Source organism: Histomonas meleagridis, assembly GCF_020186115.1.
Source record: "Histomonas meleagridis strain 2922-C6/04-10x chromosome Unknown contig_40, whole genome shotgun sequence".
Classification (NCBI taxonomy): domain Eukaryota; phylum Parabasalia; order Tritrichomonadida; family Dientamoebidae; genus Histomonas; species Histomonas meleagridis.
Window position 1 is genome coordinate 162,176 of NW_027150884.1, and position 20,696 is coordinate 182,871.

The 20,696-nt window shown below is 28.8% G+C and overlaps 6 protein-coding genes across 6 annotated transcripts; 1 reads left to right on the plus strand and 5 right to left on the minus strand.

The window, feature by feature from the left end:
• Nucleotides 1–346: 346 nt before the first annotated feature.
• Nucleotides 347–2,426, plus strand: GO595_006068 (DEAD/DEAH box helicase family protein; the record flags this gene model as incomplete). The annotated part of the gene is made up of 2 exons (XM_067919380.1): nt 347–1,882; nt 2,406–2,426. 2 exons carry the CDS (start codon nt 347–349, stop codon nt 2,424–2,426), a joined length of 1,557 nt encoding a protein of 518 aa, XP_067773664.1.
• Nucleotides 2,427–3,234: 808 nt separating this feature from the next.
• Nucleotides 3,235–4,089, minus strand: GO595_006069 (actin; the record flags this gene model as incomplete). Its single annotated transcript, XM_067919381.1, has 1 exon — nt 3,235–4,089. One exon carries the CDS (start codon nt 4,087–4,089, stop codon nt 3,235–3,237), a length of 855 nt encoding a protein of 284 aa, XP_067773665.1.
• A 5,167-nt stretch (nt 4,090–9,256) lies between these two features.
• GO595_006070 (uncharacterized protein) lies at nt 9,257–10,225 on the minus strand (the record flags this gene model as incomplete). Its single annotated transcript, XM_067919382.1, has 1 exon — nt 9,257–10,225. One exon carries the CDS (start codon nt 10,223–10,225, stop codon nt 9,257–9,259), a length of 969 nt encoding a protein of 322 aa, XP_067773666.1.
• A 455-nt stretch (nt 10,226–10,680) lies between these two features.
• Nucleotides 10,681–11,019, minus strand: GO595_006071 (14-3-3 protein; the record flags this gene model as incomplete). The annotated part of the gene is made up of 1 exon (XM_067919383.1): nt 10,681–11,019. One exon carries the CDS (start codon nt 11,017–11,019, stop codon nt 10,681–10,683), a length of 339 nt encoding a protein of 112 aa, XP_067773667.1.
• Nucleotides 11,020–13,697: 2,678 nt separating this feature from the next.
• Nucleotides 13,698–14,177, minus strand: GO595_006072 (ADP-ribosylation factor 1; the record flags this gene model as incomplete). The annotated part of the gene is made up of 1 exon (XM_067919384.1): nt 13,698–14,177. One exon carries the CDS (start codon nt 14,175–14,177, stop codon nt 13,698–13,700), a length of 480 nt encoding a protein of 159 aa, XP_067773668.1.
• Nucleotides 14,178–17,542: 3,365 nt separating this feature from the next.
• Nucleotides 17,543–18,766, minus strand: GO595_006073 (autophagy protein; the record flags this gene model as incomplete). Its single annotated transcript, XM_067919386.1, has 1 exon — nt 17,543–18,766. One exon carries the CDS (start codon nt 18,764–18,766, stop codon nt 17,543–17,545), a length of 1,224 nt encoding a protein of 407 aa, XP_067773669.1.
• Between the last annotated feature and the right edge of the window lie 1,930 nt (nt 18,767–20,696).

Sequence of the window (20,696 nt, forward strand, 5' to 3'; positions counted from 1 at the left end):
GTGATATGAAAACCCCTTTTTTTCACATCTTCCAAATCCATAATTCGTAAGGATTAAAGACAAAAAGACAATTTAATCCAACTAACGATGAATAATCGAAAATGATTTCAATCAAATTTTCATTAATCTAATTTGCATCAAATTCAAACTTTTTTTATTTTCATCAAATATATGTTAATATTCTATGAAACAAGAAAACATAATGATTTTAAAAAGGAATTTCATAATATTTTTTATGAGATAATCCTGAAAAACATTTTATGCTTTTGCACATTGAAAAAATTTTAAACGGACACAATCAAAGTATTCAAATCCAACTTCCCGTGAAGTTGATGATTGAATAAATATGAGGGGGTCTATTCCCTCAAGCTTTTTTGATGAGTCAAATCAAGGCTTTCAAAGAAGAAAAATCGAAAGGTTCCGATCACCAGAAAGTGGTCATAGAACCACAAAAGAACATTATGAAACAAATCAAGATATGACTGATGTAGGAATTCCCCCTTTTTTACAAAATTCTTATTTACAAGGGACACCACCACCGAAGGTAACTCAACTTCGGCCTTGGCAAAAAGAACTTCTTTTAAGTGATGATTGGAAAAGTAATAAAAATGCAATTATCTTAGTTCCAACATCTGGTGGTAAAACATTAGCGGCTGATGTTGCTTTTGCTCAACAATTAGAACAAGACCCAGAATCCAAAATGATTTTTTCATTACCATTTGTTTCACTTGCATCAGAAAAAGCACTTGAATATCGTTCACGTTTTAACAAATTCCATGTTCGCCCATTCTATCAAAATGTTGGTGGTATGGATTTTCGTCGTGGTAACATTGCAGTTTGCACATTTGAGAAAGTTCACTCACTTCTTAACAGTGCAATTCGCGATGGATACATCAGCAAGTTCAAAGTTATTGTGATAGACGAGATACATATGATAGGCGAGTCAGAGCGTGGCGCTGTCATCGAGTCCATCATCGTGAAGCTTCTGTTACTTCGTCCGCACATCAACATCCGCATCATCGGCCTAACCGCCACATTGAACGTTGCGGACGTTAAGCGAATTTCAACGTGGATTAACGGTTTCTCCTATGTGTGCTCACAAAGACCTTCTCCAATCAAAAACTATTTCAAGGCATCGAATGGCGATCTTTACATACTTGAGAATGGTGTACAAAGGCAAATACTTAAGTTAAATTCAATACCAGAAGATAACAAACATATTTTACACCCAGTTAGAACATGTCTTTCACAACATCCTTCAAGTACTGTTTTGGTCTTTGTTAACACACGTAAACTAACTGTTCAGGTGGCACTTTTCATAGCGCGACATTTATTTGATGAAAATAATTCATTACCACAGATTCAACAACCATCAACACGGCTTTCTGCGTCACGAGACTTATTAATTCAACGACTTTCCAAGCTTGAAACTGGTATTGATCCCAACATTGGTCGATGCATCAAATCAGGCGTTGCATTTCATCATGCAGGAATGTTATTAGAAGAACGAAAGCTTATCGAAGATGCAGCGCGTGATTCTGTGATCTCTATAATCGTAGCTACCACAACTTTATCTGCCGGAATTAATATACGAAGTGTATCCAGAGTAATCATTTATGACTTATATCGACAGGGGAACATATTAATACCGAATTCGGTCTTTATTCAAATGGCTGGACGAGCAGGACGAAATGAGTTAATTGGCGGCGATGTCTTTATCTTAGCCCGGACAACAAATGAACGTGAAATACAAGACGCGTGTGCCTTATCACGCAATGAAATCGAGAATATAACACCACAACTTTTTATGTCTGAGAAATCATCAGATCGATATTTTTTACAATGTTTATATTTAGGCTTATTACCGAACGTTTTCGACTTTGTTAACAATTCGTTGCAATTTTATAATGATAATGAATCGGATGAAAGCGCAAAACAAAAAATAATTAATGAAATTGTTTTCCGTTTATTAACAAATAATTTAATAGAAAAAAATGTAACAAAAGAAGATTTGATAATATATAAACCTACAAAACTTGGAACAGCTATAGCGAGCTCAACATTATCTATTGATGAAGGTTTGGAACTTAAAGAGACAATTGATAATTTGCAAGAAAAATTATATCTGAAAGATGACGTTCATTTGTTATATTTGTGTATCCCAACGAATTTGACGACATATGAAAAGACTCCGTCATATGATAATAAGATTTGGAACATATTAATTAATGAACATTATGAAGTGTTGAAACTGATAACGAAGTTGGACAATAAAATGTTCGAAAGACACTTCATAATTACGTTAAAAAATGGTAATCGAAAAGGTATTACAAAAGAATTATTGAAATTGGATAATTTGTTGGATCGGTTTTTTTACGCTTGTATATTGGGGAAATTGATATCAGAGATACCAATCATTAGCTTAATGAATGAATTTAACATCGAAAGAGGAACAATCCAAATGCTGCAGATGAAGGCCGCAAACTTTGCCAACCAAAGCTTTAAATTCTGTGAAATTAACGGTTATAGCACGTTAAGCAAGGCACTGAACACGTTTAAAGACCGTTTAAACTTCGGAGTGAAAAATGAATTGTTACCTTTGATGAAATTGCCTTCTTGTAATAAGGAAATCGCTAGAACTTTGATAATAAATAGAATTATGACGCCTATTGAATTGGCGGAATATTCATCTGATTTCATTTTGGAATTGGTGGTAAATGGAAATAAAAATTTGAAAAATAATAAGAAATTCGAAGAAATGATATGCAAAATTATCGAGGAAGCTAAGAACGTGGCAAAAAGTTTGAACATAATAGATGATATAGAAAATAATATGAAATAAATTGTTTGTATTATATAAATGAATTTTTTTTAATTGTAACAATATGTGAATGACTTTATCTAAAAATAAGAGAAGTTAATTACAATAATTTCTTTTTGGTGCTTGTTATAATGTTTTGTAAATTTACATAATGGAAGAATGTGTTTAATATAAATGTATAAAGTTGCATGAGAAAAGTAGATTACATATAACTTCTCTAGAAACTTCACGCATAATTCCAATGCTTTTTAAAATACATGTAAAAGCATCATAAAAAAGCAGAAAGGCCTTTTAATAAAATGATTTTACTTTTAAAAGTTCAGAAATATTAAGATAAAAGCAAATATATTATATATAACAACGAATGCATTTTCTTATGGAAAAACACAATTATTGATAATCATTTATTCGCATTAACACTTTATATTTACAATTGCCTTTCCTGTTTCCTTATATTCGCACATTGTTATTGCAATCTTATCAAACAGTTGCACCTCTCCAATCGCCGCGCCTCCGATCCACACCGCATTTTCTCTTTCAACATTCGCCAAAACTTTAACTTTTCGATTAAATATATTTTTCGGCGCAATTTTCTTTATTTCTCCTTCGATTCTTTCAGGGAATCCCTTTAACATTGTATTTCCGCCAGCAATAAATATTTGTCCATACAACAAATTTCGTTCAGTTTTACTTTTAATACTTTTTATCGATTTATTTATCATTTTATGCAATCCATGTGATGAGTCAAAAAGAATTTCGGCGCATTCGAATAATTCTTTAGATAATGTGATTTCATGTTCATTAGGAAGTAATATTTTAGTGAATGGAATCGATTTGGACGATGATTTAGTAGCGACATATGCATATTTCTCTTTGATGTCTCGGACAATTTGGAGCCCAGAAGCTGAAGCAAGACTGCTATCATGGCTGGAAATAAGTTTTTGAAGCTGAGTGGTCACATCAAAGCCTGAAAGTTCAATTCGATTGGCAGAATTCATAATTTGAACTCCATCAATAACTGGAAGAGAACAAGAAACACCGTCACCAGAAACAAAAACAAGCATGTTGAGAAGACCTGATGAATATAAAGCAAGAACAGCTTCATTTGTAGTATAATATGTAGGTATATTAAAGGTTTCGAAAAGAAGTTCTGCCATCTTCTCTCGTTTTTGTTTGGGGTTAAACATTGTTTCCGAAAGAATCGTTGGACGTTGGGATGGATCAGTTTTTAATTTATCGAAATATATGTAATGGAGAAGCTTTTCCATATCATCCCAATTTGTGACAACGCCACGATTAATTGGACCCTGGAAACATTGTGTTTTTTTTAAATCGTTATCAACATTTTTAATTAATGCGTCAACAGGTTGAAAAACTGTTGGATTTTGATTTCCTGAAAAGCCAATTTTACATCTCACTGAACCACAATCTATTACAATTGCTTTTGTTTCTTCCACAACTTTAAATACGATAGAAAATTTGAATGATTAAAACGATTTTGAATTTTGACTTGTTTTTGATCGTTTTTGTTGAATATAAATGTGTCAAATAAAATTCAAACAAATAATTAATGTCAGCAAATGGATGATTCTATCAACAAACTTATTGATGTTTTCTATCACAATAAAATCCAGGATCCAAATGCTGCCATCATAAACATGGATTACAATAATTTTGTGACACAATTTAAAAAAGGATTAAATAAAAAAATTTTAGATTTATCAAGGCAAAACATAGGAATGAATATTTTAAATCAACTACCAAAAATTCTTAGACAGTTAAAAGACATTCGAAATATTCAGCTATATGGAAACTCAATTGGTGATGGAGGGATAAGTAATCTGTTTCAAATTTTATATTCCAATCCAAATATTACTGTTTTAAATATTGGATGTAACGCACTTACAGATCAGTCATTTACTTCAATTATTGATATTATAACATCTAGTTCAATTGTATCACTTCAAATTGGAGGAAAAGATGGTCGCTTCAATAAATTTAGTATTTTTTCAATCAAAGAAATATTACATGCAATTCGTGAAACAGAAAGAATTAGCTGCTTAGGAATTGGTGGCATCAAACTTAGCATTAGAGAATTTGGGAGAAGAAGAACGATAGCTCAGAAACTTGCCACTTTTGTTCGTAAGTACAGAAAATTGAGAACGCTGTCAATTTTTGATTGTGGTTTTAATCAAGAAGAAATGGAATTATTCATTAATAATGGACTTCTTACAAATGATCAATTACAAAACTTAGATGTTCATATGTTACCGATGTCAGATCGTGTTGGTAATAATTTTATGCATAATTTATATCAAATGCATAATCTACGATATATTGATTTAAGTTATTGTCAATTAAATTCTCAATCTGGAATAGAACTTTCCACATCTCTAAACCAAATGAAATATTTAACATCGATTAATTTAAGTCATAATGAAATTCGTGATTTAGGATTTATTGAAATATTAAAAGTTCTTTTAACAAATGATATTATCACAGAAATTGATATTTCATATAATTCGATTGGACCGAAAATATCAAATTATTTATCACAATTAATTTCAGATAATAAAGTATTATATTCGATAAACTTAAGTGGAAATTATATTTGTGATGAAGGAGCAAAATCAATTTCTTTATCGATAGAAACAAATGAATCAATAAAAAAGTTATATTTATCATCATGTAAAATCTCTGATGATGGAGCAATTAATTTATGTAAATCACTTTCAAGGAACAAAACATTAAACTGTTTAAAAATTAATGATAATTTCATTAATAGAGAAACTGGTTATGAAATAATAAATTCTCTTCGTGAAAATAATAACATTATAATTCTCGATTTAACTTCAACACAAATTGATCATTTTGTTATTCAAGCAGCAACAAATTTATGTAAACGTAATAAACAAATACAAAAAGAAAAGAATTTTTTACCACTGAAAAAACAAATTATTCAATTGTCTATTCAACAAACAAAAATTCCTGAAGCTGAAATGCAATTAAATTCTTTGGATTCGACACTTAAAGATTTGGAAAATAATATAAATGATGTTAACCAAACAATGGAAACAATTGAAAATCAATTAAATAAAAAAATATCAAAATTAGAAAAGGCTATAAGTGAAATAGAAATAGATATTAATGAAAAAGAAAAATCAATTCAATCAAATGAAGATAAAAAACAAAAAATGGAAAATGAATTTAATGATAAATATAACGAAATTATCGAAAATACTGAAAAAGAAAAAAATTTAATTCATGCGCTTGAAAAAGAATCAAATGAATTGGATGAAAATAATATCGAATTTAATAAAGAATATAATATTAAAAAAGATGAATTAGAAAAAGAACTTCAAAATTTGGTAAAAATTTTGGAAGAAACAAAAAATGTTCGAAACGATCCAATTGCTATAAAAGATTATGAAATGCCTGATTTAGACTTCTTAAAGGACTTTAACGAAGATGAAGAGAAAATCTTCATCGTAGATGATGTAATAAACAAAAAAGAACAAAAAAAGAAGAAAAAAAGCAAAAAGAAAAAGAAAAAATAAAATTGCGGTTTATTATTAAACGTGTTTTTAATATGAATTTGGCACTTTTTGGTCGTTTAAATGTCACTTTTTAGCTAAGGCATCGAAACCGAAGATGCTGATGTAAAGTTAATTAGAATCTATCATTTTTCTAAATCAATTCCATCATTATTTGAAATTTTTGAAAATTTTCCTGATATAATTATTAACAATATTCATTGCACACAATCTCTGTGTGTATTGGTTCACTCCTTAACGTATAAAAGAGTGAATAAAAATTGGACGGAAGAATTAATATGTGTAAATCCAACTGATAAAGTTCGAATCAGTCATATTTCATGCGGATTCTTTAGCATTACAAGCGTTGGCTAAAATCACCAAATATTTATGTAATCAAGATTTTTATTGTTATATTAAATGTGACTTTGCATTTAAATGAACAAATAAAATTTTTGTTTATTCCTTTTGTGAATGATTTTTTTAATTCTTTGAACTTGAGATTAATAAATGAACAAAATAACTCTTCGATTTTAACAGAAACTATTGTGGCGGCATTAGATATTTTAGGAAATTGTATAATAAAGGAACAATTTCCTTTCGATAATTTGTTGAATTTAATGGTGAATGCTTTTCCTATTGTGGAAGGCGTCTGTTAATGTTATTACTTTTATGCATTTTTAACTTGTAACTTCGATAAAATGGAAAATGAAACAAAAATAAAATATTTGAAAATGTTCATTATTTTGTTGGTACAGCCGTATAGTAACTTGTTGGAAATGAAAATAGGTTTGGAAACTTGTAAAGTTATTTTTGACTTGTCAAAACAATTGTTTAATATTGAAGCAATTCTGAACCTTCTGAATGGTAATGAAAAAAAATTTTCGTTTTTCATGGACTCGGTACAGGAAATTATATATGAATTTTCGGCAACAGATAAATAAAATATGTTTTGTTTGGATATTTTTGTAGTGTATAAAATCATCATTTTATTTATCAAAATTGATTCTAATATTAGAATTATTCAAAATTATATATTTCACAAATATAAATGTGTTATCATTTGTTTTTTTCTAAAATTCTCATCCTCATACAATTAAACAAGTTATTCATTTTAAAATAAGTGAATGAAAAATATTATTAAAACTAGTTTAAATTTATTCATATATCATTAATGAATTTTTCTTCTTTGAAATCATCTGCAAAAGGATCTTCATCAATATTGGTAACAATAACGCCTGTTTCAAATGAGTTTTCATGTGGTTCGTTTCCTTCAAAACTTTCCCCTTCTATCTCACTTAAATCTTTTTTATTTCGTAATCGAATTAATACCACAATAAGTAATATGATAATAATGACAACTATAACAACTAAAACACATGCTGCTATGGTTAATGTTGTGTTATTATTATCATTCATAATTATTTCATTTTCATATAAAATAGTAAATGAATTAATGTAATAACTATAATAAAATGTATATGCAATAACTATGTATTCATAATATATATGTTCTGTTTGAATATAAGTAAAAATTGAATTAAATAATGAAAGCGAAAATGTCATTAAATTTGTTGATTTATAAATTAAAATTTTACTATTAATAGTAATGTTTGTTAGACCAGTGCAATAACCAAAAGCAGAATCCCCTATTTATATTATGTTTTCAGTAATTAATTTTGGGAATAAAGAACATTTATAGAATGCATAATTTCCTATTGTCATAACTGATTCGGGAATAAAAATATCATTTAAATTAGAGCATTCATAAAATGCATAATTGCCAATTATTGTAACTGTACATCCCATTGTGACTGTATTTAATGAATTACATCTTTCAAAAACATTATTTGGAATTTCGGTGATTCCTGGATTTATAACAACAAATTTTGCTTCATATTTGCTAGTATCGATAAAATCATTGGGATTATAAATTATAATTAAAGTAGTTCCATCATAAGATTGAAGTGAATGAGAAAAAAATAAGATATAAAATATCATGACAAAAGTATTTTTGATTTTTAGCTTTCTTTTATATTTATTCATGAGAATTTTTGCTTTACATTTTTTTCTCCTGAATAAAAACAAAACAATTATGGTTTTAATAAAATGAAATAAAATTAATGTTGCACACATTAAAATTATATGAAAAACATTAAATTGTTCCTTTTTTAGATTATTATAAAGAAAATTGGATCTATTCAGTAACACATCTCCAATACATTCAAACGAAGTTAAACTTTTGATGTTTATTTAATATCAAAAATTTAAATGAATATTGATTAAATTGATGAGAATTCATGATGAAATTTTCTTTTATAACTTTAATGTTCATAAAGGTTGAGCGCTGAAAGTTTCTTCTGCTATCTAATTTCATCAAAAAAAAAATTATATTTTCGAAATGCTCTTAGTTTCCCTTCATTATAAATAGCATAATTAGAAGAAAAAAGTGTGTTGATAAGAATGAAATGAATGATAAATGAAAATTCTTCTCCATAACGACAACAGGTCACCTGACTTTTTTTCTTCAATTTAATTCAAATATTGTTTAATCAATATGATACAAAAAATCACGCACAAATAATCAATTGAAATCAATGACTCTTTATTAAGAAATAAAGAACTCAAATATAAGATTAAAATTATTAAAGGATGTTTTATTTTTATAGAAGTGAAAAAACTGATTTATGAATTTTCAGTATATCGGATTTATCGCAAAATAAACATCAAAATAAAAAATCCATCCCTACACTCACTTTTATTATGTGGATAATATTTCGTTAAATAATTGTTTTAATCTTCAATTTGACTTTACTCAGAGTATTATGGATGTCCATAAAAAAATATCCAGCTTAGAGTGAGAATTTTCAATTAGGAAAATAATTGTAAATAATTATTGACTTTATTTATTATCTAATGCATCATCTACTGCTCCAACAATCAAAGCAAGTGGCACTTTTACGGTTATTGCGTTCTTTTGGAAGAACACAATGACAACAATTGCGTCCTTCTTCGAGTCAGGTGCCGCAAACAAAAACTTTGAACCCTCCAAAGGTTTTGTCAGTTTTACTGTAATTGTTTTATTGTTGTTATCAATATTTGTGATTGATAAAAATGCGCCGTTATGAAGCGCAACAATATAACCGCACGTTACATCCCATAATTGCAGTGTACACTGGCTTAAACCAAAGGACTTGCCGCCAACCAAATGGAACTTTAGATTGTGCTTCTTTAATTGTGTCGCAATTATTATTTTTGTATCATCGACTTTAAGAAATGATTTCGGTGGAAAATTAGGATAAAAATCTGTAAGCTTTCCATCAGAATAAAGTTGCATACCATCGCTGGTTGTTAGTAAGTATCCATCAAGATAAGGTGTGATTGATGTAGCACTGACATTAAATTGTTTAACAATGGAATAGTCATCTAAATTTACTTTAACAACAAGAAACCTACTTGGTGTAATAATAGCTATTTCAAATGGTTCGACGTTTGAGCCACAAAAACTTATTATATCATAAACATCAGATATTAAAAATTTGGATAGAACAAGACGACGTGGACAATCAAAAACCGTGAAGTGATTACTTTCATCAAGACATATAAGCGAAGGCTGGGGCTTTGGAAGATGTGATTCATTGATGAGAATATTGGCTTGGCTACAATCAACAAGAATACAACTTGCTTGGCGTATCTTGCACATGTGTTTGTAGAAGGTATTGTGCATACCACCAAGTGGGCGATTTGCTTCAAAAGGTGAACATATCATAATATCGGTTCCCATTATGATGGCTAACACAGATCTGTCGAATTTAACAACGTTCTCTACTTCTTGCTCAAAAACAAGTAGATTAGTTTCTTGAGGATCCATTTTTTATCTCTTGCGTTTTGAGTCCGCGGGCTGTTCAATATAAGGAGACCGTTTTTCATATGCTGACACTTATTTTCTTGAAATAGATAGCATGTTGTTTTTCGAACAAAATTAATAAGTAAAGCCCAACGCCCTTGAAGCAAAAATACATTTTATTGCTTAAAAAATAGTGATTAAATTTTGATTAATAATTTTCGAATTTCATGAAAAATTAAAAAAGCTATCACTCGATTTATTTATATGATAAAGTTTCTTTATATAAGCGTTCAAGAAAAATTATGTATAAACATTTAAAAATAAATACGATGATATCCTTAGATTGGGAATTACAAATGTTATCATTTATTATTGTTACACTATCAATCCATTTTTAAAGTATTTTAATGAAAATCAAAAATTATTTTATTTCATTTTTAAAATATTCAAAAATTAGAATTAAATAAAAAATATTTCTTTTAGTTATTTTCTTTTTCAACCCACAATAAATGATTTTCTTGCAACAATCGTAATATCATAAGTGACTCATTGTAATCTGAACTCATCGAATCCAAATTATCAACTGTCTCTGTGAATGTACGCGATGCGAGTTCGATCGCTTGTTCATGGAAGCCCATAATTTCATATAGAAAAACGGAATAATTTAATACAACACCTAAATATGTTGACGAAGTGGGTGAAAGTTCATTCTTAGCAATGGCAAGTGCTTCATCATAACATTGACTGGCTTTGGTGATGTATTCGGAAACATCTTCGCCTTTGTTCTCACAAATATACCGGTAATAATCTCCTTGCATTTTCGCATAAAAAACTCGTTGTTCACCTGCATATGTTTGTGGTAATAACGTGTCCTTGATAAGGTTAATAAGATCTAAGCAAATATCTTTTAATTCGCTTTTGAGAATAGTTAAATATTCAAACAACTTTTGTTGACGTGCTGGTTTGTTGTTATTAGATGGATCTTGTAAATGTGTCTCAACTTCTCGAATAGCATTTCGTCGCAATGTAACTGCATTTTTTATAAACTAAAGAAAGAAGAACTTTCTCATCTTCACTTAATACTGGATTAAGTTCAATAATCTTCTTAATCATATCAATATATTCATTTTTCTTCTTCCATACCTTCATTAGGAACTCCATTATTATATTGAATTCGAAGATAATAAATAAGTTGTTCTCGTTCGTCACTCATACGAAATACGTTTATTTTATATTTTTTGTAAATATCTGAAAAATATTGTAATGATAACCGTAGTTGTAAATAAACGGCTTCCTATGATTTATGAAATATTCTGTTTTAATAAAAGATATATAAAATCTTTATCAACAAGAATCCACTATCAAAAAGAGAAAATATTATCAATTCGAAGAATAAATTAATTATCATTAAGATTAATGTTTATTTAATTTATGTACTTAAAAAAAAAAAAATAATATTTTTAGAATAACAAAATTTAAAAAAATATATAAAATAAAAAATTATTTAGCAAAATCATCAAAATTATGAATCATGAAGAAAAACGTCTTCCTCTTGTAAAAAGAATCCGTTAAAATCGATTGAAAATTAAATTCAAGAAGATTTTGGCCAAACACAACCAAAATTTTAAATATCACGATATAAATAAGGAATATGAAAAAGTATGAATGAAGAAGAAAACAAAGATGGACGTTATTTCCCAAGTGATAGTGAAATGCAAATTTTTAATTAATTATCTTCAAATTTATTTTTCACATCCAGAAAGATCTATTCAACGATCACAAGTTGTTCAAACAGTTGTAGGTATTCTTTCTACGACTAATAAACATTGGAGTCATCGAACAGTTCGTTTATGGTTTAATAATAATAAACGCGTTTTTTTACGACCAAATTCACCTAATTCATCTAATTCGTCAAGTTCAAGTCAAAGTCCTAATCAGAATATTGTTTCAAGTCAATCACAAGAAATTAAAACAGAAACGAGTTCAAGTTTTTTCGTCACAAGTCAAATTTTTTGATTCCAACGCGATCTTTATCAGTTACACAATTTCCTATTAAACAAGAACAAGAACCACAAATCATTTCAACGCCACAATATGTTTCATCACAAAGTAAACAACCTAAACGTGGTACATTAGCTATGGAATTATTAATCTCTAATGAAAACATATTACAGAAACCACAACAAATTTTTCAAGCACAAGTTGAATCAGAGAATCATATTACAGAGAAAATTATATCATTACATAATCAAAGATTGGAAGAATTAATTGGAGTTCAACAATCGCGAACATCATTAATTGATTTTTCGACAGTTCCACAACATGAATTTCAAAACATTCGCCGAATTAATACATTTAATAATAATAATAATTCTATTAATATTAATCCTAATGAAAACAAAGAAGATAATTTACCTACTTTAGATAATTATCAACCATATGAACTCATTGAAAGTAGTTATATATTACATAATGGTGAAAGTATTATTATTACATATAATACAGAAGAACAACGACGAAAGATTCATATTCAAGAACAAGTTAATGATATTGAATTTTTATCACCAGTCACATCTATAGTTTATAATTATCAAGATAATTTAATATGGGTTCATAGTGATAAATATATTAAATCATATTATCTTGATACATTTGAAAATGTACATAATCTTCTAATTAGTCATCGTCGATCATATCAATCAGTAATTAATTTTTGGAATGATAATTTAGTATTAGCGACAGGTTCAACTATTCTTTCATGGTCACCAGAACTTTTAAGTCAAGTTAAAGAAACGGAAGATGAAGAGAAATTTGATATTTGTTTATGTTTATCTCTTCCGAATATTTCATCTGTTACTACATTAGGTGAATCACTTGTAGTTGGATCAAGTGAATATCATAGTATTCAAATCTATGCGAAGAATGGAGCCATAATTTCACGATGTATTGGCCATTCATCAGGAATTACATCATTATCAAGTTATGATGAAAATATGTTTTTATCAGGATCAGCTGATCAAACGTGTAAAATGTGGGATTTACGAGTTTCACAACCTATTTTTAATATCATTCGACATGACGGGATTGTTACTAGTGTTTTTGGGAATGTTACAGAAAGTCCGAATTTAATCTTTACAGGGGGTAATGATGGAATAGTTCGATGTTGGGATATTCGAGAATTTAAACATTTATTTACATTACCAATTGGTGAAACGTCACCACAAAACATTCATTATAATCATGAAATGCAACGACTTACGATTGTTACTAGTGAAGTTACATCAGATTATTTTTTATGATAATTGTAAATTCGGACAAAAAATTTGATCGAAATATTATATTTCAACCAAATTCTGTTTTAAATTTTCATTTTTAAATAAAATATTAAATTCGAAAAGATAAATTTTAGAAAATTTGATTCCAATAAAAAAATTTTTTTTGTTTTCTTTTTGATTAATGTTTTTTAACAACAGCATCAGATAACCAATTCATTCCATCAACAAGTCCCTAACCCTGTAAGTGCACAACTTGCTTCAATGTGATATCGCGATTGATCAATGACTTGTAAATCTAATGCTTCACTAAGCTTTTCAACTGAAACTGCACCTTCTATGTCTTGTTTGTTGGCAAATATTAAGATAGGACATCCTTTAAGTTGTGGTGATTGAACAATTTGATGAAATTCTTGTTTGGCAGTGGCAAATTGTGTTTTATCTGAAGAATCAACGACAAAAATTACTCCTTGTGCTCCATTAAAATAATGTCGCCATAATGGTCGAATTTTATCTTGTCCTCCTAAATCCCAGACACAAAATTCTAAATCTCCAAAATGAACAGTTTCCATGGTAAAACCAACTGTAGCAACTGTATGAACAACTTCATTCTTCTTAAGACGATACAATATAGTGGTTTTACCTGCGGCTCCAATACCAAGCATCAAGATTCGATACTCTGGTTTCGCGCTACAACCTCCCATATTGTTGAACTGCTTTATATGAAACCGTTTATTACGATGGAAAAAAATTTTCTGGTAATAGTAAATGACACGAAGTGGCGTCACTTTTGCGTTCAACACGAAATTTTTTTCAATCAAAAGTGCCAACATGAGGAAATTAAAAAAAAATCAGAAGATTGAAGAAAGTTAATCATGATAATTCAATGTCATTTATCAAGAATTTCACAATAAATAATAAAATGTCAATTATTCTAAGTTGCAAGATCATAAATAAAATGAAATTTCGATTATACTTCGACAATTTCGTGGAATTGGTGGATAATAACTATTTTCGTTTATTCCTTTTAATCATATCTTATTTAGAATATATGTTTTTATGAATTATTAAACAAATGTGAAATTAATATAATTTTTATTATAGTGAATCAGGTATTGTTTATAAATATAGTATCAGTTGAGATATATGATTTAACATATCATTATCTTCTAATTTTTGACCATAATTTATTATATATATTAGTTGTATAATTCCTATTTCATCCGAGACATCCATAGACTGATTTTGTATATACCCTTTGACTGTTTTCCATTGAATATAGTTAATTCCTGACCTTCTTATTAAATTTGCTGGTCTTGTCCTTTTTCTTCCAGAGAATAAATTTGAATTTATATCTTTATATCATTAAATAATTTAAGAACTAGTTTTTTCACTCTACCTTTTTCTTGAACAACTGAAGCGATATCTTCAAATGCTTTTGTAAGTGGAGAGTAACTCAGATCATAATGAGGTATTACTCCAATTTCATGTTCTATGATTTTATTTCTTAATAAATTGCCTTCCTGTATTTGGTACAATTTTTTAAAATAAATCTCAGGTATTTCATTTTGTGATATTAATGGGATTTGCTCATTCGAACGATTAATGATTTCATGAACACAAGGGAGACCATATTCAATTTTTGTAATACATTTGCAATTTTTCTCATTAATACATTACAATAATTCGATATTAGCTCTTCCATCCATTATTTGTTTTTTAGTTTTCTTAGCAATTTCGACTACATTTTTCAATTTATTTACTGCTACTGAACCTATAATATTATCTTTATAAATATTATTGTCAATTCCTGTGAGCATTCTCTCACTTCGCCAAGCAAATTCTGTAGATAAATAATCCAATATATTTATAATAATCTCAATATCTCTTTACACATCTAATCTTTCCCGTATATTACCATTAAACCTTCAATCGCATTAGTCGTTCTTTGTTCTCTCGAATTTCCAGAAAATAAGAAACTAGGATCATAACAATCGGCATCATCAATTAATGCTTGAATAGCTCTTGTATTTTTGACAGTACTCCGAATAGTTTGATTTAAAGAATTAATATATTCATTACGATATATTCGATTTTCAATGAATTTATGAAATGACTTATATATTATAGATTGAGGACCAAATGTTTGTTCAACTGATCTCATCATATGAACTTTGCAAAAAACAATCATAGTATTTAACATTACCTCTTCAATTACTGCTTTTTGTGCTTTTTAGTCTATCAATGATTACAACTCTTGGTATGCCAACTATATTTTTATATCATCAAATACAAGTTTAAATATTTCCTTTTCTTTACTGGACATTATTGAAAATGCTAGTATCTGTGGATTATTATTCTCATCAATGAATAAGAAATTTAGAATAGGCATATCAAAATCATTAGTCATCATTATGTTATCTATTTGCAATATATCTATAGATATTATTTTATTTTTAAACCTCCTTGAAACAAATGTTGCTGTGAGAATTTGATTATCTGCTCTGTTCAAATGTAATCTCGTTTCATAATTATTTGATAACTGTTGAATAATAGATTGGATTGATTTGATTGTATCAACATTTTCTTGATTTTAAATAAGAACTTCTGATATCATAAAAATTTCCGGACACTGACAGATTATGTTATTTTCCTTCTGATTTATGCAGCATTTTCTCGTTGTTTAGTGTAAGTTATACATTAATTTCGCGTAGAATTTGATGGACCCAACCAACTATTATATAAATCTTGTGATATTGGATGTTTGTGTCGAAAATTGCCTTCAACAAACATAACTTTTGATAAATTATGATCAACTTTCAATCTTATGAAGCTCTTGCGATCATATTGTTTTAGCGTACGGTTTTTTTTTGCTTTGCAACGTCCTCCAAAACGACACCAAAAATCGCAATATTCAAATTGGCCAAAGACCTTCGTTATTGTGAGTGAATAATGACCAACATTTTGCTTGAACATTTCTTGTATATCAGAAGGGGAAGTCTCTTGTAAGTTAATCGACATTTCCCAATTTTTAAATAAAACAGGATATATAATTTCTAGAGTATCGATCGTGTTTTCCATTCATCTGGGCTTGTAAGATTATATCAAATTTGATGACCGGATGAACTTTTTGAGAATTTTGAAAGAGATTGTGATGATTTTTGATGGTTTTCAAAATTTGATAATTGAAATTATTTTTAACCCCCTCATGTTGGCACTTTTAATTGAAATAAAATTATCGCGTAGAATACAAAAGTGACGCCGCTTCGTGTCAATTACGATTCCTCAAATTTTTTGTTTTGAGTGTACTAAAATTTTAGCTTATGAAATTCTGAATTCATTCAATTTTACTTGGGAGCGTATTTAACGGTTCCATTTCAGGATGGAGGAATATCCTTTTCAAATGATTGCGAAAAAAAAATTAATTTATGATAAAAATAAAATAAATTTTTAACAAATGTGCATGTTAATTTTCTATGTCATGGAGTAATTTAACTATTGGTGCAAGGAAAAGGTGTAACTTCTTAATTAAAATTCAATTATAATCTTAAAATATTGTGTTAACAAAATAAATATTATATAAAACAAATAGCCATTTTTTACATCAATATTAATTCCTTTTAGTTCAAGAAGTAACATCGCTTTTCATTGTGTTTATAATTAGATGAACAAATAAGTTATTAATTATTAAAAGAAAAATTCAAATGTCGTCTTGAAACATTATATAGTAAAAAAATATCAAACAAAACAAATAAAAATCATATCCGTTTTGTTCAAGAAGTAATTTAACTATTTCTAAATTTCCTTATTTTGCAGTACATATAAATGCTGTAAGAAATATTTTAATCACCTGTATCATAGTCATTTACACCATTCATATACAATAAGTAAATTTACTTATTGATTTCCTTCGATATAAATGTCATTGTAAATTAAAATACTTGATGAATAATTAATCGAAAAAATCCGAATTTGAACACGATTAAAGTCAAATTTCTAATTTTGGATCAACAATTAAAATTAATATAATTTTATTGTTTATTTTTCATGATATACATTTATATTCGCATCAAAAGATTTGCAGCATTTCGCCTTCGTCTTCAATTAGCATTTCATTTGAGTATTCCTTATTCATTGTTGGCGATGTTGTTCTCGGCGCAAATATACCCGCGTTTATTAGGTCCTTAGGTTCATCGAATTCGATCAATGGCTTACTGTTATCCCCATTATCGCCTCCTTTGAAGTTCATCATCGATTGCTGCAATTTTTGTCTCTGCTCAATAGGGACAAAGAATTGGCTCTTTCCATCAGCGCTTTCGAAGGATGAGAATGCACATATCCATCCGAGCTTTGGATGTTCAATTGAATTCTTATTGATGAAATCAACAATTTGAGATGCTTTCATAGGCATCACAAACGTGAACAACAATGGTGTTAGAATAGCGCTGAATAAGTCAAAGCAGATTTGCTTAGAGATTGGTTGAAACATCGAAGCAAATGTAGAATAAGTAATCCATGAATTAGCCGAATTACTTTGCTCTCTAAAGTCGTAATGTATGTATTTCTCGACTTCAGTAAGTGCTTCGTTTGGTGTATAAGGATGAGAATCAGGTGTGATTGAAACTTTACAAACGCCATAGATAGAAACGGCGATTGAAAGAGCCCAAGTTAGTGACTTGTTCCCAAAGATTTTAATGTTGAGGAGATGTCCCGAATCTGTGCAGAGGCCGATAACGAAAATAACCGCTATAAAAGCGCCGCTGATGAACGATAGGAGTTTGAGAAGCGGTTGTACGATAGAACTTGGGAACAGGTCCATGTAAACGTTCGCAAACTCATAACTTTTTGAGATGCGTTCGTTGAAAAGATGCGGAAGTTCATTATACTCACGAATCTTCCATTTAGCTTGCGTAGTCCAACGGCGTCTTGAAAGTGAGTCAGGGCTATTACGAATTGCTTGGGCATAATTGAAAAATAAATAAAGAAGTTCGAATATAAGAACAAACGGTGAAAATATTAGGAGAATAATCCCAACAAACTTAAAGCGGAAGGAAAGAGTGTTCGTAATTTTGAGACGGCGGACTGATTGAACTCCATTGACAAGTGAACAACCATTGGAATCAAGAACAACGCCTGTGAGAGTAAGCTTGAGAACATAAAAGAAGAAGTCTGACATAGGAAACTGTTCAGCTGTGTTTGATTTTGTTAATTTCCATGTGAGTATTGATGGATCAGAAACAAGAGCACATATATAGTTGTCATAACGTAATATTTCCTGTGCAACTGAAAGCATGGTGTTGTTTTCTTCTGGTTCGTTAGCAATTATTGTTTCAAATACATCACTCCATTCTAAAACTGATAATTCATGATCTGATATACCTAGAGTTGCAAAATAATTTCTGATTCGATAATACTTTGGAATAAGTAATAAAAATTGAACAATTTTTATCAAACAAAATAATGAAAAAATTATAGAGCAAATAATGCATAAAAAAAAGGTTTTGTGAAAGCCTACTGATAGAGGAACAAAAATTTCTGAAATATGTTCTGAGGTTGTTATCTTAGAATAATTGATACATCCGAATAAAAAAATAGGAGCAATTGCAACCATTGCACCAATTAGGCACGAAGCAGTGTTCTCTAATAGAAACGTTATAAACCCTTTCGTACGAAAGTATTCATATGCATCCACCCAATTAAATTTGGATTTCATTTTGATTTTAAAAGTGTCAAAATTGAATTGATTTTTCGGTTTAAAATTTTGAAGAAGTACTTTAGCATTTCCTGATTAATTATTCACAGCATATTAACCATTCTGATTGGATAATAACATTAAAATATAATTCCCATCAAAAACAGGAACAGAACAGTGAGAACCCTAAAAAAGTATTGTGTCCTTTTCTTTCTTTTTTATCCCATACCTTGTCACTTTTTTATATTGAATGGTTCAACTTATTCAAGCAACAAAAAATTATGAGCCATTATCATTATTCACTTGACAAATAACACTTCAAACCAACTCCAGAAGTAAAAGAATTATTAATGAACGAAATTATTATAAGATTTTCTTGTTTCGAAAAAATCCTTGATAATTTATAATATTTTTTTCTTTAGTACTACATTCCCTGACAGCAAAAAATGTCCACGAAATTAACGAGCGCCGAAATTAACGTTCGTCGGTCAGTAATTTTGGCTATGTGTCATCTGATTCTGTCCATTGGCCAGAAAAAATGTCCATTTCCTAAAAAGGCTAAATTGAAGTGTAAAGATTTGTGAAACAACTAATTGAAATGGAATTTTTCAAATACAATGCATGATTTTCCAAAGAAATATATGAATAACAATGAATATTAATGTTATAATCATTTTTGCATTGATAAAAAACATTCTTTGCAAAAAAATGAATTCAATGTGTATCACCCTAATGTTGGCACTTTTAATTGAAAAATTTTCACGTGTTTTATTTAATATGTATTTTATATTATGTATGATTTTCAATAATAATAATATTATAAACGATTAAACAAATTCATATTCAAAAACGAAAAATACAGCATTGTAATATTTGTATTTATTTAAACAAAAATACCACAGGAGAAAAAAATAAGTATTAGCTGTACCAACAAAACTTTAAATGAATTTATAGAGTAAAAAATTGATTCCACAAATGTAAATTCTGATCCTAGAATAAAGACGATCATAAATATCACAAATTTATGAATTTGACTGTTAAAACAAAAGAATCGATTCCATTTTGTAAGAGGAATTTTCAATAAAAAACATACTGTTTTCACAAAGAAAAATAATATGTTACTAAATAATATGTAAAATGTTTCAAATTAAACACTATTTTAGGAAATGAACATTTTTTCTGGCCAATGGACAGTTTTATGTCCGATGGATATTTTTTTCTGTCTCGTGACAAAACCGTAAAAGTGGAAAAATACGTTGACCAGCTTTTTATGTCAGATGCCCAAAATTACTGGCCGACGAACGTTAATTTTGTCGTACGTTAACTTCGTAAACATTTTTTCTGACCGATGGACAGAATCAGATGACACATAGCCAAAATTACTGACCGACGAACGTTAATTTCGGCGCTCGTTAATTTCGTGGACATTTTTTGCTGTCAGGGACTGTATTAATGCTTCTCAAAATGATCATGTCGAAATAGTAAAATATCTTTTTAAACAAAAACAAAGCAAAGTAAATGCTCAATTTTT